The 25,269-nt window shown below is 41.9% G+C and overlaps 1 protein-coding gene across 1 annotated transcript; it reads left to right on the forward strand.

The window, feature by feature from the left end:
- The first annotated feature begins 13,650 nt into the window (after nt 1–13,650).
- On the forward strand, nt 13,651–17,820 carry LOC132079544 (crooked neck-like protein 1). The gene is made up of 2 exons (XM_059482229.1): nt 13,651–15,746; nt 17,666–17,820. Exon 1 carries the CDS (start codon nt 13,651–13,653, stop codon nt 15,709–15,711), a length of 2,061 nt encoding a protein of 686 aa, XP_059338212.1. The 3' UTR covers nt 15,712–15,746; nt 17,666–17,820.
- The last annotated feature ends 7,449 nt before the right edge of the window (nt 17,821–25,269 follow it).

Raw genomic sequence — 25,269 nt, forward strand, 5'->3', positions numbered from 1 at the left:
TTTACCTTAATGATCAATATAATCTTGTTCCTTTAGATTCCTTCATCTCCCTGTCCTGTCAGTTGTCTCCTAAGAATTCAGCACAGAATAATTGTTCATGTTGCACCTAGATTACAGCTGGTTGGGACAGACCATTCTCTGTTTTGTACAGTGTCTAACTCAGTAAGGTGCTGGCCCATGAAATTCTTCGATGCTGTGGCAACACAGGTAATAGGGGAGAGGTGACCAAGCCCACAGTGTGAGTCCAATCTTCATTTCACTTTTGAGCAGGATTAGATTGCCTTCATCCTGGTTCCAAATCTGTGACTGCAATCAAGATACTTCTGCTGCTTTAGCATTCCTCTCTTTGACAACAAGAGATATGTCAAGCTTTATAAATAGGTACTAAATTATTCTATGCCCACTGGATAGAGGGTGAAACACTAGGAAAAACTGTTTTTGTTGTTGTAGCTGAACCAACTCAGGAGGTATTTTCCCCAAATTAAGTGTATGTGTTTCCTGACCTCCTCCTTCCCAGCCTCTTTTGATTTTGAAACCTTTTATGAGATGCAAAATACTATTCTCTGCCTCATTTTTCTTTGGTCTGTTTTTGTTTGTTCTCTTAGGTCCAGACATTTAGAGAAAGGATTGTCCTGTTTGTTCTGAACTGCATTATTTTTGGAATGCTGGAAGGGAGTTCAGCTAATGATGCATTCTTTCTACCTCACTCTGCCACCGAGCGTGCCAAGATACTCTGGAGGAACGGCGAGGCTGCTGCCTTTTACTCGGTCAAGATGAAAGGTAAGGTCATTTTAGAGACACATTTCCACTGGTTCCTAATAGCTAGAAATGTAATCCTTTTGTTTATCTTTCAGTATAAATAATCCTGGCTCTCATTTACATTTTTATATGAAATCTCCCTCAGAATTAATCTGGGGAACAAACCTTCCCAGAATTTGGACGCCATCCATGTTATTTTCATTTAAACATGATAGTTCCAAGCCCCGTTCTGATCTGAGTACTCCAATAAAAGGTGCTTAATGCAGCCAAGTAGGAGGTTGTACATCTAGGAACAAAGAATGTAGGGCCTATCCACAGGATGGAGAACTGCATCCTGGAAAGAATGATACCTGAAAAAGGAGTGCAGTTCCCAGTGGATAAACATATTGGGAGTTGGTGGTGGCAAGAAGAGGAAGGATCTTTGGATGCATGAGGAGCCGTGGCTGGGTTGTGTAGAGGAAAGGGTGTGCACTAGATCACTCCTGGAATGCTTTATGCAGTTGTGGTATTCCCAGTTTAAAGGATGATGATTAATTGATTTCATAATTAATTGATTAAGTAGCATAGAAAAGAAAATGTGTTTTAATTCTTTAGGGATACTTTATTAACTTTAGTAAAGGTCTTATTAAACACAGAGTCTGTATTAATGCAAATAATTGCTGTCAACCAGTCTGGAGTGGAAGAGGCTTAATTGGAATAATTCCAGTTTTGCAGTTGAGCCTGTGCCCCCATGTGGGAGCTGGTTACCAGCCTGTGCTTAAGATTCATGGGAATCACCTTGATACCAGAAGTTTAAACACAGAGAAGGTGGGATCTTTGGAAGTAAGATATTGCCCAAGTCAGGACTCGATACCCCTCCATCCAAAATGGGAGAAAAAAACCCAGCTTGAGAGATGGGTTGTTTTGGATTCCAGAGGACACTCTGAAGGTGCCTCTCTGCTGCAGTCCCAAAGGCCAGCAACAAGAGATGTTCTGCTCCTTGGGATGGAAAAATCCTGATACGCACAGAGGTGCAGCTTGTACAGCGTCAGTGAGGAATCAGATCTCAGCCTCTGATCAAGGAGCCTTGTCTGTGTCTCTGATTATGCTCATGAACTGGTTTGTAATGCCAAACACAAGTGCATTTTCCTTTAAGTCCATAAATATTCCTGAGCAAAGCTTTTGGAAAGCTTTTTTTTGGAAAAAAAAAACACTTGTAGGGGCTGTAATGATTCATGCTCCAGTGAAATGAATGTGCACAGTAGTCTGTTATGGGTGGAGTATTAGCCAAGTTGAAACTGTTTCTGAGTAAGTTGAGAGTCACAGTTTGGTTTTAAACCAGGTCCACATAAAATACAAATCCTTCAAGTCCAGCTTTGTCAGCATCTGCCTTTTCTTGCCAGTGTTTTTTTTTTTCTCTGGGCAGCTATTTTTGTTAGTTTTTGGCCTGTGTCACAAATTGCTGCAGTCTTTTGCCAAAGCCTTTTCGGGAAGCTTGAAGCTGATTGTTTTTGCTGCTTTTTGCTATTTGATGTATGCATTTAGAAAATAATTCCTCTTTCTGAAGTTCTGTGATTTCTATTTCATACCAGCCATGCTGTGGCTGATTCTATTCTCTCTCCTTTTTAGAGGAGCCCTGGATTTATTAGGCCCAAAACAGACTAAGATAAATATCTTCACTCAGAAGCTGTATTTCACAAGGTTGTTTTGCATATTTTCATAATTAATTTTTAAAAATTATAAGTTCTTTTTCCTTTTGCTGTCCTGGTCAGAACATTTAGTAGAGACAGCTTTAAATACAGGAATTTTTATTGTGCTAGTCCTAGGAAAAAATTATTTTCCTTTGTGCCCACCATGTGATTCTGATTCCCTTTATTTCCATGCTCTGCAATTACCTGACCATTCTTTCCAGTATGATTTTTTCACTGGATAATTGAGATTCTCATATTGATGTTGTATTCAACTGTATTTCTCATTGGTGAATTTTTCATTATCTACAGCATGACAAAAAACATGCTTCAGTGGAGGCAAATAAGCCAGAAAAGGTCTGTGGAGCATGGCCCTTTCAAACATAAGTCTTCTGGGTGAATCACAGAAGTGGTGACCAAGGAGCAGTGAGTCTGTTCTATCTTTGCTACAGATTTAATGTGTCGTTATGCAAACTAAATTTTCAATGGACTTCAGTGATTCCAATTAACTATCTTGGCAATACTGTAATGTCATTTCCCTTTGCCAATTCCTAGGTGGCCTGTACAAAGTGAACTCGGTAATTTTGGTTCAGTTCCATGCTTCCATCCATCTTATGACCACCCTTAGCTGGATCTCTTTTAATAGTCCAGCTAAAGAGGCACAGATGGTCTCGAGCACCCTCCTTGCTCAGAGATGCAGTAACTACTGCAAGTCAAGGTTTTGAGACAATTTTGACCACTTCTGGCGCTGGCCACCCTGCACCTGCTGTATAGATAAACAGAAGTCTCGTTCTTCAAGGCTATCACTTTTTGTGAGCATTAGACACCTTTATTAAAGCAAAATTTATTCATGACTGCACAGATCATCAACTTGGCCTCTCTGGAATGTGCCTATTCCTGTCCAATGACAGGCATGCAGCATTTACCACTGGGTATACTAAAGATTGATGAGATGTACTAAGCCACTAATGAGGCTGATAAGACACTTTGTCACGTGCCAAGATAAATGTCTCCAATTTTATCTATGTCAGCGGCTTCCATATCAGACAGCAGAGCAGTTAGACCTCACTAAATGGAGCTACTTAAAGGTACAATAGGAAACACAGTTCCCTCTTCCTGTACCTTCCTCTACAGGCAGCAACCTGAAACTGAAATATTTTGCAGAAAGCCTTCATATTGATACTTGGGGTTTGGGATCTGTTTTATGCTGTTTAAAGTATTTATTTCATGCTCTGTGTGAAAACCTCAGAAAGAATGTGTTCTGTGTGGTGATGTAGGATTAATTACCATGGTTACTGACACTTGTTTCTTGTGCAGTGAGACCATGTAATTCCCTGAAAGTTTTTCCTTTCTTATTTACTGAGGACTAATAATTACTGAAAATGGACTTTACCACCTTCACATAAATGCCAGGAGACTGTAGAAGATTCATGATGCAAATAAATCAACAAGAAAGTTGGAGGATGCAGTGAGCCAGGAGTGTCTTAGTGCTTTTAAGAACAAACCAGAACAAAATCCCTTTTTTATAGACCTTTTTTTTTCCCCTACTGTTATGTATTACTGTCTCTGTAACACACATGAGCTGCCCAGCTGTAGACCAAGCTGTCTGCAGTATGAAAAACAAAAGAGTCAGATTGTCAAAGCTTGTCCCTTCCCTCCTGACAAATCTTAGTAGTAAAATCTGGAGTGATGTGAATCAAAGCAGCCTTAACCAAACGGAGTCCTCTGAGAAGGCTGTAAAACATACAGGTGTATCAGGAGTAGGTGCGTTGTTGGCTTCTCATTCATTCTTTAGAAATGCTCCACAAGTCACAGTTTGGGAACACCTGACTGCAAAAACTCTTAAGCAGATGTGGATTAAGCAAAAAAGCATCCTTGTCTCTATCTCTGCTTTTTTCCTACACTAGAGCCTTAGAGATGGTCCTTGGAAATGGCTTCCTGAGCTCAAATTCATTTCATACCTTTCTTCATACAAGCCTTTGGAAATGTCTTTTGATATTGGTGGCCCAGGTACTATCCTGTAGAAAGAGATCCTGAAAAACATAACAGGATTTGATTTTTTTCATCAATTACATCAATTTCTTTTAGAAAAAAAAAAATTGTTGTTGAATTTAACCTGACAGACAATTAGCTGAAATCTTGTTGAATAATTGCTTTTGTCTCCTTCTGTTTGCTAGAAATAATATTTTTAATGTGCATTTCTGAGGTGGATTGAAGGTTCTGGCTGTAATGAAAATGAAATGACTACGTACCAGTCCAGACATGAATTCATTTAATTTTATTGAAGCCAGAACCTTTGTTCGCCTTCTCACATACAAACTCACACAATGGGTTGACCTTGGGTTCTGCTCTGCAGAAATATTCCCCACCCTTTACACAAGTGCTCAGGCCTGCCCAAACGTGTGTGCCAAGCCAAGTTGTTCAGCAGGGAAACAGTCAGTGTGCACAACCTTGTTTTGTTTGGGTCTGTTGGATGTGGGGACCGGATTGTTTTTTTTTTTTCTGGTTTGTGGCTCTTTGGGAATGCTAATGGCTGTCTGCTTTCCTGCCCTTGTAATATCTGTTTGCCATTTTGCTGGCTCCTAAGTTGGTCATTTGGCACTCGTGACCTAACCAAGCAGATCAAAGGCTTTCAGAGGGCAGGCTGCATGAATGCTTCCCTCTCCATCACCAATGCCCTTATTTTCTCTGTCTCCTCCCTCACCTCAAAACTTTGTCTGTGTGTTCCAACCAAATGTGTGAGAGCCCAGTGGCCACCTCCGGGCCACCATTAGCTAACAGTAACCTTGTGCTATTTGATGGGAAACAGGGACAAAGTGGCCTTTGTTCCAAAGGTTGGTTTGTTTGTTTATTTCAAATGCCTGTGGGCTGTGACTCTCCTAATGTGTTTCCCAGGGACAAGGTGAAGAATGGCTTCATGGTTTCTTTATTTACAGTGCCTTTAGACATGACAAGTTTTTGTCATCTTCTCAACACAAAATTAGGAGCTCAGACATAAATCACTCAGCTCCTGGGATTGCTGCACAGCACTCTCCTCAGGATTTATAGGAGACAGACTATATGAGATAATAATATACTTAAAAGAACACTTGCAACATGCAGGGATTCTTAAAGACCTCATGAGAAAAATTTTATCCCTTAGAACGTATGGTGCAATTCTGCTGGAATTTGACATCTCTGTTGGGTTGGCAGCTAACAATGGGACCGGGGGTATACTCAATTTTTTGGCTCATGACAAAAAGAGTAACTACCCATCATGTGTTACAAATATTGAAAGGTTATAAACACCACCACAACCCACCCTCTTCCAACAATGTGCTGGAACATGTGTTTGAAGTTAAGCATGCACTTTGCTTAAGCAGGAGTGAACCAAGCTTAATCAAGATGTGAATGGGTGGTTATGTAGCTACACACTTTTGTTGTATGGCTCAGTCTGTGAGACGTGGATTCTTGCTAAATGGTGAGCTTGACAAAGCAGGGTCTAGAATTAAAAATAGTCATGTATGCTGTGCTGGATTGGCATCCTAGAAAAGAGAGTAGTGAAAGTCAGGCCTGTCCAGTATCAGTGAAAGGTGCTGGGCACCAACTGGAGGAGCAGAAATAGATCCCAGTTTAAGACAGTTGTGGGAATGTGAAAAAAAAAAATAAAAATAAAAGGATCTGTTAAGTAGAAGTCTTTTATTGGAATTTAGGAACAGGCATTCAACAGAACATTGATAAAACTGTGAAATAGGTCTTAGTGAAGTGATGAAAGCTTCATGTCTCAGAACTCTGAAAACTAGACTGAGTCAGGTCCACTAGGAAGTAGTAAGAAAGATAAAATGAGAAGTCTTGATGAGACTTAAGCAACAAAGTATGAAAATCTAACCATTTTCTGTTATAAAGGTCTGGATGCCCATTTTTATTTAACCTGCCATGTGCTCAAAAGCAGCATAAAATCTTCATAAATATTTTCTAGAAATTAAAATAAATCCATGAGGTTTTTCTATGGAGACCCTCTCCTATATGTAGGTGGTTGGGGAACCGATGTTGGTTATTAATTTCAGAACAGAGTGTTCATGCTGTAAAGTAGTTTGAAGTTCTATTTTTAGGGTATTCTGCATGCAGCAATAGGACTCTAGGTTGATTAGGGTGAACATCAAAATTTTGGATGCTGAATGTCTGTTCTTAATCAATTCTCTCTTGACTCCAGTTTGAGTTTGTGATGTGTGATTGCAAAATAAATCCCTTCATTCTGTGTTTTGGGGTAATTTTGGACAATTTTCACTGAGAACTAGTTTTAATAGTTTGGAGGCTTATGCTTGAGTCTGTATTTTGTCCACATGTAGAGCATTATGTCATGACCCCATGATTTCAGTTAACTGACTTAATGTGTTTGTTAGCAAGGACTGTCCTTGAGTGAAACCCCTGGTTTAACACTGATAGTGGCAGTTCAGGTGATGGAATAGAAGCACCTACATGTGTGATAAATTATCACTCAGTAGAAATGGAGTGACTTACAAAGGAGCTCTAACAGTGCTTTTTTAAAATGCACAACTCAGTTGTTTTTTTAAGGGAGTATACTGACATTACATTCAGAATATTTATATCTGTTTGGTTTTAGACCAAAGAGATATAAATCTTAAATCTTTGCAGTGAGCTTTCCTATATACATTGCCTGTGTACCAAAGTAGTGTGATGAAGAATCAGACTCTGGAAAAGACTCTGGTGAGACCTGTCAGCCACGTTAGGCAGGTCCTCTCCATTTCATGGAAAAATCATCCTCCTGGAAAGTGTTTTACTGTCTGTGCAAATACACTTCAGCTGGGATCATCCTCACAGCCTGTGGAAAGGTACCAGGGTGGTGTATGTGGCTGAAATCACACAGCAGTTAGTGCAGCAATACCAATTTTGTTTGTAAATGGATGTGTTTTTCCCTGTCTGTTTTCAGGGAGCCTGTGTGGTGGTACAACCAGTCAGTGTTACCTGCTGCCAGTTTTGGATACTATATTTGTCCAGAGAAAGTACAGAAGAGGTGGCCTAGGGATGAAAATGTTGCATGATTTCTGTCAGTCTTTCCTGGCTGAGGATGCCTTGGGGATCAGCTGCCCTATTTCTGCTGCCATGTATCAAGGTAAATCCTTTGATGTGGACACGTTAGGTAAGGGTCATGTATAATGTATAATTTTCAATATGGTCTTGGGAAGATTGTCCTCACTGTGTAAGAGTTCAGTGCCCTTGTCTGAACTGAACTGTTGTTTGCCTGCAAATGGTTCTTTTCTGGAGCCATCTGGAATTTCCTGTGGAAAGGTAGGCCAATATTTATGTAAGACAACAAGAAGCACAAAACTCATGGTGCCTGTTTGACAGTTTGTGTTCCTAGAACTGCTCTCTCTCAGAACTATGTCATTGCCCTAGACAGGGACCTACACATTTTATTTGACACCACAGGGAAAAGACTCATAAGATCTTGACAAGCCCACACTGTGCACATAATGCTCTGGTAGATCTTGCGTGTTTAAGAAATTACATTTAATAATCCAAATACCCAGGCTCTACTCAGTCATACAGTTACATCAGTACTTGTTTTGTATCAACTGTCTTTGAACATTTGTCACTTTTAAAAGATCACAAAATAGTCATATATCTTCTCTGTCTTCAGGTCAAAACTCTGGTTTTGGTAGTAAAATTCAGAAAAAAAATCCGTGCTCATGTTATTTATAAAAGTGTCTGCTTTAGAAAAGTACTTTTTTCTGAGGTTGCTCTCTGTGTGGTGGTTCTTCACCATAATTTTTGGGGAGATGTTTTGATTGACTTACAGCTTTCCAGTTATTTTCTAGTAAGTGTCAACAAAATTTTGGCCCCATTTGCTCTCTCTCTTGGTTATTATGTGCCCTTGAATGTATTCAAAAGCACTCGAGCAGGTGCTACTTCTGATTTCAGGAGGGAATAGTATTGACAGCATTCCTTCTCTTTTCCCAATAATATCCATTTTTCCTTTGGCAGACCTCAGGGCTTTAGAAAGCATGGAGGAGAAAGCTGCATTTCTTATGTGTTAACACTAGCAATATGTTGGAAGACTCTGCTTTTGTCTCAATTAAGTTTAGAGCTAGTAGTGAATAAATTTGACTTGCATCATGTTTTAATTAGGTTTACTTTTATAAAAATACCAATACTCTTAGTTAAATTTTGAGCGTATTGAAGTCACTGTCTGTTTTTAATTTCATTTGAACCACATTTTCATGCTTTGACAAATGAATGCAACCTTTAAATCTCTGTACTGAAATCTCTGAAGCTGTGGACAGTTTATTTAACATGGACATGATATTTAAGCTGCTGTAGAGGCGTAGAAGGATGGAAAAAGCTGTGTGGCAGATACCTGGATTCCAGTATATATGTTAGTTTTAGTAGCTTTTATTGGAATGAATAATTTGGTCTGTATATCCTTGGATAAAATTAATGTCTGTGATCTGGTCATTAGTGTAAGGCAAATGTTTACATACCAGAATTAGGGTTTTTGTTTCGACATCCCATTGTTAAACTCAACTGAATGTTGAAGATAAATGACCCATTCTGTAGTATGATGAACTACAATGGACAGAGAATGACAGTAATTTCGTTGTTTACAGATCCCTATCTTAGAGCAGTTGATGCAACTGATAAGATAGTGGTTAAGGGAAGTTGAAAAATGCCCTGTAAATGTTTTGAACTGTGTGTTCTACAGCGTGGGGCTCCTCTTGACACTGCACACATCCTAAGGATACCATTAAATAGAACATACTTCAGTTTGATAACATAAGCAGACCTAAATTTTTGGATGGTCAGTGTGTACTGACAGTCGTAGGAATCTGTGGCAATATGGTTTTTAAAGGTGATTGTACACCTGTCACATGTATCCTGTAATTTTTCCCTTGGTTCTTCCCATTTCTTCTTTTCCACATCCAAAGAAATAAATGAAGATAACAATGGGGCCTAGGGTAGCAGTAGTGAAAAGGAGGGTGACTTTGTCCCAAAACCAAACTGAAGCAGAGCTTTTCTTTATAAACAGAAATTGAAGTAGCATTCTGAATGGCCAAAGCTGGGAGATAGAGGAGCCCCTCTCCTTTCGGAGTAGTGAGGGTAAAAAACCCCACACTGCTGTGAAACCCACTGATTGTCTGGGCATTGTTCTGTGCTGCAGTGTCAGTAGAAGGTGCTCAGCAAATCATTTCATGTCTTATTTCTGCACTGACAAGGAAATAATCTAGATTGAAGCAGATGGTAGGATGCGCTCATGAGTGTTTAGGCCATTTCAAATAGACTTTTCCTAAAAGTCCCAGCTAAAACAAAGAGGAGGAAGACGAGAAGGGAGAAGAAAGATTTCTAAAGGAACTAATGAAAGTAGGTCTGAGAGAATTTCTGAGATAGAACATGCTCCCTCTTCCAATATACTTTTCACTCATTCATACTTTTACCCCTTGGTTTCTTCTTTCAGTATGCCAGAAATTCCTGCAGGCTCATCCTGAGGAGCAGAAGCGACTGTGGGAAGTGGAAGCACCAGGAGATTGGAGCCAGCGACTGAATATCTGGTTAAAAATTCAGATGGAGTCATCCCCTTCAAGAAGTGAGTTAAAACAAGCAGTGTGAACTTGTCTGTGTTATAGTTCTATAAAGATGAGAAATGTAACCAAGGGTTAGGTAGTGATCATGGAGAGGTGATGTCTCTGTTGTTTGCACATGGAGGCACTACTGAGTGTGCAGGCCAGTTTCCTCATCTTTTCACAGTAAACAGGACAATTCTTAGAAATTATGAGGTAATGAAATGGAACCGCAGAGCATCTGAGAGATCCTGAACAAAGCACAGCCTTGGCATAAAAAGGCTGGAACTCCTGTTGCAGTGTGCTTAGAGCAGGGTAGAAGTTAGCCCAAAAAATCCCTGTTGCACAACACATTGTCTGGGTTATAGACAGGGGTTTGTTTCTCTGAAATTGTTATAAAGAAAAAATTTCTATGGCCAGTGGGCAGTGTGTTTAATTACCTTCAGTTGCTGCCAATACCATTCTTGGATGGAAACACAAAGGTTTTCATTATGGGTTTTGGAAGATTCCAAGTACTCTCCTACAGGGTAAATCCTTTTTGCTTGGGAGCATTTTCTGCCTGCTTCACAAAAGATAGCGACAGAATGGGGAAACCTTTTCATGGTTCATATGGGAATCTTGTTGATGTAATCTGTTCAGGTGGCTGGAGGACCCAGGCAGGCCCCTCTGCTGCATGCCCACAAGCTGTGATAAGCACTGGGTTCCAAAAAAAGGGCACACATTGTCTCTTTCTGGAAGTGCAGCAAATTTCTCCCATGCCTTCCCACATCCATCCTGCTCTGTTTTGGCTCGGGAACCTTCTGTTGAGACACCACGTTTCATCTTGTCTGCAGCACCCACAGGAGAGTTCAGTCAGACTTTAGCCCTAGGCTGGGTTCCTCTGAAGCCATTATATCTGTGTTCCTTGTGCTTTAAACCAGCTAAACCTTTAATCTTGCTAAGTGAAGTTTATTAATGGCAACTGAACAGAACTACGATCAGATCAAAACTGAGCAGATCTTGGGGGAGAAGATGCTTTCTTTTTTCTTTCTTCTTTTTGCCATCTTCTAGAAAAACAAATAGATGAATGACCCAAAGAATGGGGAAATATCATTCCACCAGAATTGCTGTCAGTAAAAAATACACATGAGGCTGGGGAACTGCAGCTTTCCACTACCTAAAGAGGGACAGTAAGAAAGGTGGGGATAAAGATTTTAGCTGGACCTGTTGCAACAAGACATGGGATAATGATTTTAAACTAGCAGAGGATAGATTTAGGCTAGATATAAGGAAATAAATTTTTGCTATGAGGGTGTTGAGACCCTGGTACAGGGTGCCCAGAGAAGCTGTGACAGCCCCATCACTGGAAGTGTCCAAGGTCAGGTTGGATGGGGCTTGGAGCAACGTGGTCTTGTAGAAGATGTCCCTGCTTGTTGCTGGGGATTGGATTAGATGACCTTTAAAAGTCTCTTCCAATCCAAACTATTCTATGATGCTATGATTCTATCTTTAGGGATGTCTCTTGGGAATAAGGTCTTCATTCCTACTTTCTCTGTTATGCAGAAAGCAAAACACAATGTAATTCAATATTGTCAGCTCCAATCAGGATCTATGGCAACAACTGTGAAAATAGACAAGTCTTATTCTGCTCTGATTTCTTAGATTCCTGTTGACATTTGCAATGCTGTTCAATGCTGTGTTTTGGAACAAAATTACTGAGAAGAAAAATTGAATATTTTGTTCATATTATGGATTTTTTTCCCCACACCAGTACTCAGGATTGAATACCATTTATGTTCTTGTAGGAATTCTGCAGTCATGCATATTCCAAAACAGGTTTCTGTAATCTTGAGGTCAGAATATTCAATTTTGCAAGGTGGTGTGGCTGCATCTAGTGGCAGTTCATATAAACTGCAGCCCTCTGTTGAGGCTGATACTTCAATTTGGATGTGCACAGATACATAGGCATGTACACACACACATTCCTGTCTGCATATATATCTATAAAAATCAAGCTTTTTAGCATGTTATCACACACAGCTGCAGTCATTCATTCTGAATTAATTCTTATTGTTTGAAAAATGTAGGAGATTTAGTTTCATCAAATAGTCTCAGCAACAGGAACATAATGACATTTCTCTTCTGGGGCTGATTGGAGGAACAGAAATCATTTCACATGGTTTGGTCGTGGTTGCTAAATCTACCAGGCAGTGAACAGAGCTGTTTGGAAGTAGTTTAGTAATATGCATAAAGCATGTAAATGTGGAGCTAATGCAGAACCAAGCAGGCTGAGAAGAATTAAAGTAAATTTCAAGTGATTGCATATAATTCTTTATCAGAATTGGTCAGAGTACCCATATTTTCTGGAGAAAGGGATATGGGTTTTCTAGGTGTAGGAGGAGAACAGATTATCTATTTAGCAGCACTTTCTAGATCCACAGACAGTTTGTTTCTAGTATAGTTGTTCACCTTAGGGTTTTGTGGTAGTGTCATGGGGCCATCTGATTTGGTTAATTAACAAAAACAAGACAAGAGGGATTGTGGGTGAGAGGTGGCTTTTTCTGGTGGTTTTTTAAATGGAAATAGCTGTGCAAATATGATAATATTTTTCCTTTTTAATCTCTTTCTGTGGCAAAATATTCTCCCAACTTCTCCAGAAGCTGAAGTGGGCTCTTGTATGGAGAAGATTCCAACTACTAAACCCAGACAATTAGACCAGATGAATAAGGTACAGTAACTAATATGCCATTTTATGACCTTGTTTTCCCTTGGTGCCTTTCTCCCTTTCTAAACAGTAATGTACCTGTGACAGTAAAATGAAACAAAGGAAAACACCTTACAATCAACAACAGCAATAATGTAAAAATCATCACTGACTCTTCTGTCTTATCTATGGAAGATAAAACAGCAGAGATTGTAACAAGCAATACAATCTTAGACAAAATCAAGGATGAACACACTGTATCTTCTTTATTCACAAACAGGTGTTTGTCATTGTTTCATCACAGCTGTTTTATTGGAGTTGTTTTATCTCTTAAAAGAAAACAACTATATATCTTACAACATAGAAAAGTAGTATTTAACCGTCTTAGATTGCACTGCAAGATGTAACCAGGTGTATTCTATCAACATCTGTTAAAACCAGGTGGGGCAGTTTTTCTTTATCTCTTCCATGACCCATCCTCCCTCCAGGAGATATCTTCTGTTAATGGCCCATTTAGCCTCCCCACATGACTGATAAGATTACACCATCCCATTGGGAGATGCTCTGCCCAGGGGGAGGAGCCAAGCATTCCCACCTGGATATAATCTGAGCCCTGGAGTACCACAGGCAGCCTTTTTCCACTGGATTCCCAGAGGAAGACTGGACACTTCTACGCCACCACTGGATCTTCAGAGGGAAACTCCACCCTTCTACAGGATCAGTGCTACAACAGAACCACACCCGTCACTCCTGGAGAGCTGCAGCCACCATTTATTTGGACTGCTGCCAGCACCCTGACCCACAGGGTGTCAGGTTGTATTCTGCCTTTGTCTGCTTGAGCAGTAATATTTTTTTTTGTGAGCAAATTATTTCCAAACTTTAAAGAACTGCTGCAGTTAAGGTTATAGGATCTAGTTAAGAACTTAAAATTAATTGCTGCAAATAATCTTGGGAGAAGATGAGAGCTGTGGGCCAGGGCAGCAAGATGGCCTCTATGGAGCCTGGGAAGCAGCACATCCCCAAAGTGGCAAAGGTGAAAAACAAGGCACCTGCTGAAGTTCAGATCACAGCAGAGCAGCTTCTGAGAGAGGCAAAGGAGAGGGAACTTGAGCTTCTCCCACCACCTCCGCAGCAGATGATCACAGATGTTGAAGAGCTAAATGATTATAAACTCCGGAAGAGGAAGGCTTTTGAAGATAACATAAGAAAGAACAGGACTGTTATCAGTAACTGGATAAAGTATGCACAATGGGAGGAAAGCCTGAAGGAAATCCAGAGAGCCCGTTCCATTTATGAGCGTGCCCTGGATGTGGACTACAGGAGTGTCACCTTCTGGCTGAAATATGCTGAGATGGAGATGAAGAACCGCCAGGTCAACCACGCCAGGAACATCTGGGACCGGGCCATCACCACCCTGCCCAGGGTGGACCAGTTTTGGTACAAGTACACGTACATGGAGGAGATGCTGGGGAACATTGCTGGGTCACGCCAGGTGTTTGAACGGTGGATGGAGTGGCAGCCAGAGGAGCAAGCCTGGCATTCCTACATCAACTTCGAGCTCAGATACAAAGAGGTGGACAGAGCACGAAGCATTTATGAGAGATTTGTCCTTGTTCACCCCAGTGTAAAGAACTGGATCAAGTATGCCCACTTTGAGGAGAAGCACAGCTACTTAGCCCATGCCAGGAAGGTGTATGAGAGGGCGGTGGAGTTCTTTGGGGAGGAGCACATGGATGAGCATTTGTATGTGGCATTTGCCAAGTTTGAGGAGAACGAGAAAGAATTTGAAAGAGTGAGGGTTATCTACAAGTATGCCTTGGATAGAATTCCAAAGCAGGATGCCCAGGATCTCCTCAATAATTACACCATCTTTGAGAAGAAATTTGGAGACAGGAGGGGAATTGAGGACATCATTGTCAGCAAGAGGAGATTCCAGTATGAGGAGGAGGTGAAGGCAAACCCCCACAACTACGACACATGGTTCGACTACCTGCGGCTGGTGGAGAGCGACATGGACGCCGAGACCGTGCGGGAGGTGTACGAGAGAGCCATTGCCAACGTGCCCCCCATCCAAGAGAAACGCCACTGGAAGAGGTACATCTACCTCTGGATTAACTATGCACTCTATGAGGAGCTGGAGGCAAAGGATGCAGAGAGAACCAGACAGGTGTACCAGGCATGCCTTGAGCTCCTGCCCCACAAGAAGTTTACACTTGCCAAGATGTGGCTGCTGTATGCACAGTTTGAAATTCGCCAGAAAAACCTCCTGCTTGCCAGAAGGGCTTTGGGGACATCCATAGGTAAATGTCCAAAAATCAAGCTGTTTAAAGGTTACATTGAGCTGGAGTTACAGCTGCGTGAATTTGACCGTTGCCGAAAGTTGTATGAAAAATTCCTGGAGTTTGCACCAGAAAACTGCACGTCCTGGATTAAGTTTGCTGAGCTAGAAACCATCCTTGGGGACATTGACCGTGCCAGGGCCATCTACGAGCTGGCTATTGGCCAGCCCCGGCTGGACATGCTGGAGGTGCTTTGGAAATCCTACATTGACTTTGAGATGGAGCAAGAGGAGTATGAGAGGACCAGGAGGCTTTACCGGCGGCTGCTGCAGCGCACCCAGCACAGCCAGGTGTGGATCAGCCTGGCCCAGTTTGAGCTGTTGGTGGGGCAGGAGGAGCGGCTGCAGCGCTGCCGGCGCATCTACGAGGAGGCCAACGAGGCCATGCGCAGCTGCAAGGACAAGGAGGAGAGGGTCGTGCTGCTCGAGTCCTGGAGGAGCTTTGAGGAGGAGCATGGCACCCCTGCCACTAAGGAGAGGATAGACAAACTGATGCCTGAGAGAATAAAGAAGAGGAGAAAGCTGCAGGCTGAAGATGGGTCTGATGCTGTATGGGAGGAGTACTATGATTATATTTTCCCAGAAGATGCTGCCAATCAGCCCAACCTCAAACTCCTGGCTATGGCAAAGCTCTGGAAGAAGCAGCAGCTGGAGAGCAAAGTGGCAGGCATGGATCCTGACAAGGACATTGATGAAAGCCAGACTTAATACCTTGTTTTTCCCCACCCCTTTCCTGGGCCATGGTATAGTATTTTCATTAGTGATAAGTAAATGTATTTAGAGAGGCTTTTGTTTTTTGGTTTTTTGGTTTTTGTTTTGTTTTGTTTACTAAAAACCACAAAAAAAAACCAAACTAATCCCCGCCCCCCCCCCCCCCCCCCCCCCCCCAAAAAAAAAAAACCCCAGAACTGCGGTGGCCAAGCTATACCAAGGCTTGAGTCCTGCATTTTGGCCCCAATAACCCTGCAATGCTATAGGCTGGGGATGGTGTGGATGGGCAGTGCCCAAGCAGAAAGGGACCTGGGGGTACTGGTCAACAGCTGACTGAATACGAGCCAGCAGAGTGCCCTGGCGGCCAAGAAGGCCAATGGCTCCTGGCCTGTACCAGGAATGGTGTGGCCAGCAGGAGCAGGGAGGTCATTCTGCCCCTGTGCTTGACACTGGTGAGGGCACACCTTGAGTGCTGTGTCCAGTTCTGGGCCCCTCAGTTTGGGAAGGACTTTGAGACACTCAACCACGTCCAGAGGGGGGCAACAAGGCTGGAGAGGGGCTGGGAACACAAACCCTGTGAGGAACAACTGAGGGAGCTGGGGTAGTTCAGCCTGGAGAAAAGGAGACTCAGGGGTGACCTTATCACTCTCTACAACTTCCTGAAAGGTGGCTGTGGTCAGGTGGGGTTGGTCTCTTTCTCCAAACATCAACTGACAGGACTAGAGGACACAGGTTCGAGCTGCACCAAGGGGAATAAAGGTTGGATATTTGGAAAAAGTTTTTAACAGAAAGAGTGATAAAGTTCTGGAATGGCCTGCATGGGGAGGTGGTGGAGTCACCATACGTGGATATGTTTAAAAAAAGGCTGGATGTGTTACTCTGTTGCAGCTTGAATTGCTGCTAGTAAAGTCCAGGGTAAAGAAGCCAAAAAAGGCTTTTGCATAGTATCCATAGATGTTTAATTCAGCTGCGCGGTGAGATGTTCTCCTCTCCGACACACACTCGCCCCCAAGGTCCCGCTCTCTCCCCCACAGGCCTCCTGGCTGACCTTGGTCTCCAGGGAGTATCAAGGTGAGGCCCAATCAGGGAAAAGGGAGGGAGAGCCTCAGGAGCACCTATGTTCAGGCATAGGAACAGGGGAAGGAGCCAATGGGGTGTAACCTAGGAGAAGCTACTCCAGGGTCTCCACAGCACTCAGTGCCATGGTTTAGTTGAGGTGTTGGGGCTGGGTTGGACTTGATCTTGAAGGTCTCTTCCAGCCTAGTGAGTCTGTGAATTCTGTGTTTGCATATGGAAGGACTTTCTGAACTCCACTTGTGATCTTTTCTGTGCAGGAGCTTGAGTGTGGCTTCAGAATGAATAGGCCTAACTCTTTATTGTCCTAATTATTTTATCTCAGTGCTGAGCTGCAGATCTGGCCATGTTTAGCTTTTTTTAGCACTTAGGCCTAAACAGACAGTGAGGTTTAGATGAAGCCTAAGCCATGTATCTGAGAAAACAAATCACAGGAATGAAGCTTTTTCAAGTTATAAAGAAAACGGCGAGATGAGTGGAAGCAAAACAGAGCTGCAGGGGTTGTTTCCCCAGCACATTTTGGTTGCCACACAATTAAATCACTTTGTTTCCCTCAGCCCTGGGTGTCCCAGGGGAGCTGTGATGGCTCCAGCCCCTGTGGTGCACGCTCTTGTTGTGTGCTGTGGCCACGGCTCCAGAGCCCACCCAGCCAGATCAAGACTCCCTGTGCTCCCAGTTTTCCTTATGCTGACACTTTGGGAAGGCAGGCAGAGCAGCAGGAATAAAGCTGATCTACACAAAAAATGCAGCTGAGTTTCGTGCCTTGCACATTTATGGCAGCCATGGCCAACAGAAAATGTTTGATGTCAGGATCAAGTCACTGTTTATTTTGTTTGTGTATAATTTGCTGATCATTCTGTCTTGGCTCTAATTTCAGGGTGTTGACTGCTTTCCTGGAGTTGGGCAAGTGGCAGGAGATGCCATGGAGAAAGAAGATGACAAAACAGCAGCAGGGACTCTCAACTCACAAGACCCTGAAGAGGAGAACTTGGAACAAAGTGCAGGTGATGCTCAGCAACGTAAAGGACTCAGGAAAAGAGAAGGTCCTGGGGACTTAGATGGAGAAAAGGCCACCAAACAATTTAAAATTACACCATAATTGCAAATTCAGAAACCAGCAAAATTCAGTATAATCTTAAAAGTTGTAATTGACTGTTCTTAATTTGTAACTGTGGAGAAATTTCTCCAGGTATGATGATATTTTTTTGCAGTACATGTTCTTAATTTTATGTTTTGTTTTAAATAAAGCTTTTGTTTACTAAGTGTGCTTTTCTTTTTCTTCTCACCAAGTAATTAAGTAGTAGCTGAGCCTAGTTATTTCCCTGCTTTGAAAAGATTTTATTGGATTGCATGAGGTGTCCAAAGGGGAATAATTGGAGGGCTTGTAGGTACTGATGGAAGAAGATATTTCTATGGAAACCACATCCTGCATTATGGAAGGGAGGTACCACAACACACATTGGTATCAGAATGACAGTTGTAACCTTCCTTTCAGAGTGAACAATTGATCTTGAATTGCTTTCATTTGAGCTTTTCTAGCAGAAAAATCTGCCTTAAACCCTGTGGTGGACAGGATGGCGCACAAAGGCCATTCATGCAGAAAAAGTTTGGTGCAGAGAAGAAGAGTGAACAAGCTACAGGCATTAAACTGCCTTTCAGTTCAGGCACTGTGATAATTCTGTGTGCAAGCTCAGGATGTAGAACTGCATGTAGATTCTATATTGCATGTTTCATTTCCTGTAGGCTCTTTCCTTATGTTTTGCAATCAATTAACTTGGAAATATACTTCACTAGATTACCATGCTGTGGCTTGGTAAAGAAATTTTGCTCTTTTACCACAGGCTGGTTCTGTGTTAGAATATTTTTTTTTCTAATGGGGTATTTCAAAAGCCTGAGTGTTGTGTTAATGAATTTCAGGTGAAACTCGTAAGGATCAGATCTTTATTCCAGTGGCAGAGAAGGCTTTGCAAAGAGATTAACAGCAGGAGGGTCCTGATAATCCTGAACAGATCCAGCAACCTGTAATTCTTAAGTGGCTGCCTTGGAACAAGGAGAGGTAGTTGCTTCTTTCCAGAAACTAATCCAGCATTTCCAGGGAGACAGATCTGTGGGCAGGCATTGTAGGTACACTGCAGAGATGTATATTTTTTCCCTGTACAGCATAATTGCTTACACATAGCCCCATCACCCTGTTTTTGTTTAAGGTTGTGATTTAATGTAGCATTTATTCATGTATCCAAGTAACTCCTTCCCTGTTGAGCTGCTCTGTAAACCATATGCCTGAGACACAGTGAAATCAGACCTTCCTAAGCATGTCTTGAAAAAAAAAAAAAAAAGAAAAAGAAATGCTATAATTGGAACTTACAAGTTTTTGCCAAGAGAATTAAAACACTGGATCGTGTGCCAGCCTTAATCATGTTGCTATGGTTCTCTTGTTGCAGAGAAAGTGCATTTAGGACTAACTTTAAAGTCACTTGATCTTAAGGTTGTTAAAAAGTCACCACAACTGTGCTGTGAAGACTTCTAGAAACTCCATGTCCTCCTGTGGAACACCCTATATTCTTGTTAAAGGTATGGTCAAATACATGCTTAAAAAAAATTGTGAAGAGTTGCAATACCAGTTGCTTTGAAATATCATAAAAAATTATTATATCTCTGCTCATGAAAGCTGATCTGGGCTTGCAGTGCCCTGGCAAACTGAACTCATGTCCAGTTTGCTCATTATATTATGGTGGCAGAGTGAGGAAAACTGGGGTTGTTCCAGCAAGTGAGGAACATTAGGAATTTTAATCTGAATTAAGTCTTCCAATAAAATTTTATTTAAGAAGGCCCCAGAAACTAAATGAATTTATATGAGGATAAAGGAGAAATATAAGGTACTGTTTGGAATGGGCAGATGACTAATTAGATTAAATCCATTCTATATTTGGAGACACTTTTATTTAGAGGGTAAAACCATCAATTTTTCAAAATTCCCCATATGAATTTCTGTTTCACCTATTGGCCAGTGATCCACAGCTACATTAGCAACCACTTCTGGCTGTTCTCACAGAAAAGTTGCTTCTTTCCTCTGTGTATGAACCTCCTTCCTTGATTTTATTAGGTTTTTGTTTTCTAAGTATCTCTTTGTGTTCCAAGTATCAAGAATTCTCAAGCTGACAGCTGAGGTAAGTGAAGGTGCATTTGCTGAGGTTGTAGTGGCAGGTGCTTGGTTCTCTCTAATCACACAGAGATCATCCTTCTCATCAAAACTTGTGACAATTAGAGCCAGGAATTCTGAGCTCCTACTTAACTGTACTAAATTCCATGGCTACAGGTTCCAGGAGGGCAGAGGCTTGTTCCATGTTGTTTCTGAAATGCTGATTTACAGAACAATTAGTCTGAATATTGATTTTTTATTTTTTTTATATTAGTGCCTTAAGGTATCTGATAAATGCAGAAGCTTGGACCTTCAACTCATTCTTAGCAGTCTGAAGCACTGCTTGATGAGATCAGAGGAATCCTAAAAGGGTCAGAATCAGAAACAAATCCAGTATTTTCGCTGTCTCAATAAAACCGAGTAGAAAAACCACACCTAATAGCACATTTTTTTCTTTCAGTGGAAGATCTTTTATTTAAAACAAATCTGCATTTACACAGGGATAGGATTGTTTCAGTGTGCTGAAAAAGTTGGCAAGGGCTTGAAAGAGCATTCCAGTTTTTGGAGGAAAGTTTTCAAAAGCTCAGATTTGTTGTCTTTCTGAATCTACACTTTGGTCATGATGAGACATGGTGCTGATTCTGCTCTGGAGACAAGGAGGTGAGTGAGAGAGGGGAGGCAGATCTGCAGAGAGGGAGTTTGTGTCTATGGTTCTTACAAGCAGAGACACTGAAGTCTGGCCTGCAAATAAGATGTTAAACATCAAAATTGATGTTAGCAGTCATCTGGTGGGTGTGTGCCAACTGAAAAAAGGATTTGATTTGCTCTCAAGACAAGTAAACATATGGATTTTAAGGCTAGAAATTTCATTAGGTTAATCTGTCATATTTCACATAATGTAAGCCAGACAATTTCGTGCATGGTTTCTCTGTCAAAAATCATTGGTTTTGGTTGAAACAATCCATTTTTTTGGAGATATTGTTTTGATTTGGCAGTTTTGATTTTCAGATGTGGCAGATTTCCCACTGCCCAACGTTTGTTGGCAAGTTGTTCTAAAGTTTTGTCTTTACAAGTGCATCCAGTTTCTTTAGTTTGAATTAATTTTGTTTCAGCCTCCTGTGATAGATTTTGGTTTTCTGTTTAACTCTGAGCTGTGGCTCTGGTACTGTCAAGATGCTTTCAAGTGTGGGGATGGAGACCTTGTGGTCTGTCATGACATCAGTGAACAGCCCTGGATTTTGGATCTGCCTCTGTGAGGCAGCTTTTGCTGACCTTGCAGCATTCTTTTGTCCTTTCAGATAGATTTCCAATTTTTCAAATTCCTTTTAGAAGCAGAAACATCAACAGAGCCCCTGTCCTGGTCCCGGTCACGCTGAGCAATGCGGGGCTGCCGTGACCTGTGGTTGTAAATCATCACTGAATTCTCCTTTGGATGGCCAAGCCCTTGGTAAGGTCATAACTGGTAAAACTTAACCAGTGTGTTTTGATGTCTGGTTTGTGGTATGTGCACTGAAAATGCAGCCTTTCAGTGTCCCCTGTCTCAGTACCACGAGATGGCACCATTACACAGCGGAACTTCGGTGTCATCTCTCGGGGCTGGAGACCCTGCCCGGGCTTTAAATGCATCCCGGGCTGGCTTGGCTTACTCGGAGAGGAGGATGGGGGTGTGGTAAAGCTTGTCTGGTGTTTGGCATTAGGCTCATTTGTCTTCAGTGGGCTCCAGGATGATTTTTTTCAAATATTTGTGAAGTCAAGGTGAGGTCAGAGTAGCACAAAATGGAAATTGCACCCAGGTTTTGCCCCTTTATATGCTTATCTCATCAGGAACCCTGGTTGTGATTTTCTGTGTTGTATCTCATTGTTTCCCAGCAGAAGATTCTGGCTCATTTGTGCAAAATTTTTAGATGTTTGGGAATAGAAATGAGTACTCAATAACTGCTTTGACTTGTGTGACTTGATTCTGAGAAGTGAGCCATCCAGAAGTCTGCCAAACAAGTGGGTGCCAAAGTAGAAAAGAATCACAAATGTTCAGATTCACATTTTAGTTCCCTTTCCTATGGGTGAAGGGAGGGAACAATGTAAACTTCATCTACCTGGATACTTCTTAACATTTGCATATTAAGGATATTGCAGAAAAAAGGGAAAGTAACATGTCCAAATTAAATATCTGCTTTGTCAACTTTGTTGCTCAACTACATAAACAAAGAATGCATCCCTCTGTAGTTCATTGTTTGTTACTGCCTATGTCCTTTATATATTTCTTGTTACAGATGAGCATGCAATAAAATTGAAGTACAGGGGAAACCAAATTAGGAGTTTGTAATTAGCCTGCTTTGCTATTTGTTTCCTCTTTCAGTCCAGCTTGATGGTAAAGTCACAGTTTAATTTCCTCTATTTGCATTAGGCTTTATTGACTTTATCTCTTTTGAAGGTTGTTTTTTTTTTTTTTTTTTTTTTTTTTTTTTTTTTTTTTTGTGGTGTTTTTTTAAGAAGTCTTTTTGGTTTTAATTTAAACTGAAGGCTCCATTTTTGGAAGATCAATAAACTCCATCTGGAAGAATTCTTTTCTCCCAGCCACCTGACACTTAGATGAAGTTGAACTTTTTCTTTTTTGTTTTTTTGCATTCTCAGGGAGGAGATCAGAGGTTGCATTCACCATGATGAGAGCATTTGGGGATGTCGGCGTTCATTCACCAACACTGGATTTGTAAATTAATAGCTCAGCCTCTCTGGGCTGTGGTATGTTAAAGGTCAGTGACCATGAGAGGAGAAACACTTCAGAGCTGTGTGTGCCCTCTGGTCAGCACAGTGCCCTTGGCTTAATGGCTTTAATTTCATGCTGCTTTTAAAAGATACAGATGTGCAGCATACCTTCAATCCTCCTACCTGGAACCAGTAATCCTGTCCCAGCTTTCTGCAAGGAGTGGGGAGGAAGAACACAGAAACCCTTCCTAAAAGGATTAGTTGAACTGAATAATTTTCTGAGTTTCTCCTTGCTTGGCACGTCCCCTCTCATCCAAGGATTTGATGAGTATCTTAACCAAGATGCCTTTTGGTAAATGCTGTCTTCAAGCCTCATGATATAAAAGAGCCTTCTGATTCCCCCGCCCTCTCCAGATCTTGGGGCTGGTTCAATCTTTTTTAAAGCTATTTCTCTTGTGCTGCATGCAGAGCCCATCTGCTGTAATACAGACTGAAATGCTGCTTTTATCCTTGTTTGCGTAGAAGGTTGATGGGTAAATCAATTGGAGTGAAAGACGCATTGTCCCTCTTTGCTCTATGTCACAAGCACAAATATCTTCCTTTTAAAGTGTCTCTTGGCAGAAGCCAAAGCCTTTGGCACAAGCCACCTCTGCTAGCTTGACCCCTTTTGTGCATTTGGGATGGAGGAGCAGCTCTGAGAAGCACAGAACAAAACCAGCAAAATAGCAAGAGAAAAGGTCAAGAAGGGGTCTTGCTCCCTGTAGACATCAGAAGTTTCTGCAAGATGATATTTAGCATGTCCTGCCTGAACAGTTAAGGCATCAAAGACACGAGCACTTGGATAGGTAATATCCTCATGAGTTGTCAAATAGATTGCAAAGCACGTTGCTCTGCCATGCTGGGCATGGGAGGGAGGGACCTTATGTCTTTCTAGTCATTGAGGTAACTGAGACTGAGAGCTTCAGAGAGCCTTTGCTTCCACAGATGGATATTCCATGCTGTGCTCTGTCCTTGCCTGGCTTTTGACTTACAGGCCTAAGCTCACGGAGTGATGCTGTGGGCCTACAGAGGAAGGGGAAGGCAGGTTTCTACCAAAGACAGAGCTGGCATCAGTTCCCAGCGATAGAAGTGCTTGATTTTTGCCTCTGTATTTTTGCCTGCTTGCAGCCTTGCAGTGACTTACTCTCAGACCAGTCAGTCTCTTTGATGCAGTGTAATTACAGTGGCAGAGATGATTCCAGCAATGGGATCTGAAGGGGAGGTAACACATATGTGGATAGTTCACCTCTCAACATAGCAGGGTCAGGACAACCAATATTGCCTGTCCTAGTCAAGGGAAAAGGTCATTGGTATTAGAAATCTAGGAGGCAGACAGAATCCTATTGCTCAGGACTGGAAATGCAGGGAAATACAAGCCTGGCAGCTTTGATACTGGATTATTTCCTGTATTTATGGCAGTGGATTGATGTAACTGATCAGAAAGAATCCTCTCTGCCAAATCCCAAGGTTGAACCCCTGCCCAGGACAAAGAGCTCATATGGTGGTGGCATGGGCTGAGCTGTGTTCTTCACTGTTGTTACAGATTTTTCACAGCCCCCTGGTTTTGTCTGCAGTTTTTTCTGCTCTCCCCTCCTGTATCCTGCTCAGGAGTTACACAGATCCTTAGAGCAGGCTGCTTTCCCTCACAGAATCATCTGCAGTCGATTGAAAATGACTTACCCGGGATTCACTTGTCCTAAAACATAAGCAAGGACTGACAGCTTTTACATATAAAGTCTGAAAAAAAAGAAAGAAAACAAGGAAGCACAGAAGAGAGCCCTGTTGGTACAGGGACACACGACATAGTGCCAGTTTGGCTAAAGTGTTTTCCCGAATGCTGGAACTCATCCAGGGTGAAAGTCACAGTGTTGCTGTGACTGATGCTGACCTTGCTTGTTCAGCTGCCTCACCAGGACACGTCAGTCCTGGCTGCTTGATCACAGCCTCTGGGTGGTTTGAGCCTCACCATGTCCTGGCAGTGGATATTCCTGGGAGCCAGCATCCTACACCTTGCACTGCTGCCAAGGGAGCAGTTTGAACCCAGGGATGCTCAGGCTACCCTCAGTGGCCATCTAATAGCACCACTTGTTGAGAAATACCAGTTGAATCTGTGGCTTCTGGTGCTGAGGAGTGAACTGTCTGGGAGGGAAAATAGCCAGGGTGTATTTTAATTGCATTTATTAAATTCCTTTAAAGCTTTCAAGTCATTTGCAGAGGCACGGGTGAGAACTTCAGTGAGATGGTAGGTTAAGGAAGAGAATGAGAATGTTGGCTTGGAGAAAAGGGGGTGAGGAATTACAGTGCCTTTGCCTTTGTGTAAGTAAGTCTCTTTCTGCATCAAACTGTAGTTTTTGACCTTCCTAATTAATGTTGTTGTTTTTCTTCTTACTGCAGTGCAAGCGGTCCCAGGCTGACCTGTTGGATCACAAGATAAAAGGGGTTAACTCATCAGAATGGAGATCCCCTCTATTGGCTTATCCAAATCTTTACTAAAAGTGTGATATCCATGAACACAAATAGAAAAATGCATCCAAGAATTATGGATGTGGGAGTTAAAAGGAAGGAGTGAAAAAAGGAAAAAGTCTGTGTTGCTTTGAGGT

Source organism: Ammospiza nelsoni, chromosome 14 (genome assembly GCF_027579445.1).
Source record: "Ammospiza nelsoni isolate bAmmNel1 chromosome 14, bAmmNel1.pri, whole genome shotgun sequence".
Lineage (NCBI taxonomy): Eukaryota > Metazoa > Chordata > Aves > Passeriformes > Passerellidae > Ammospiza > Ammospiza nelsoni.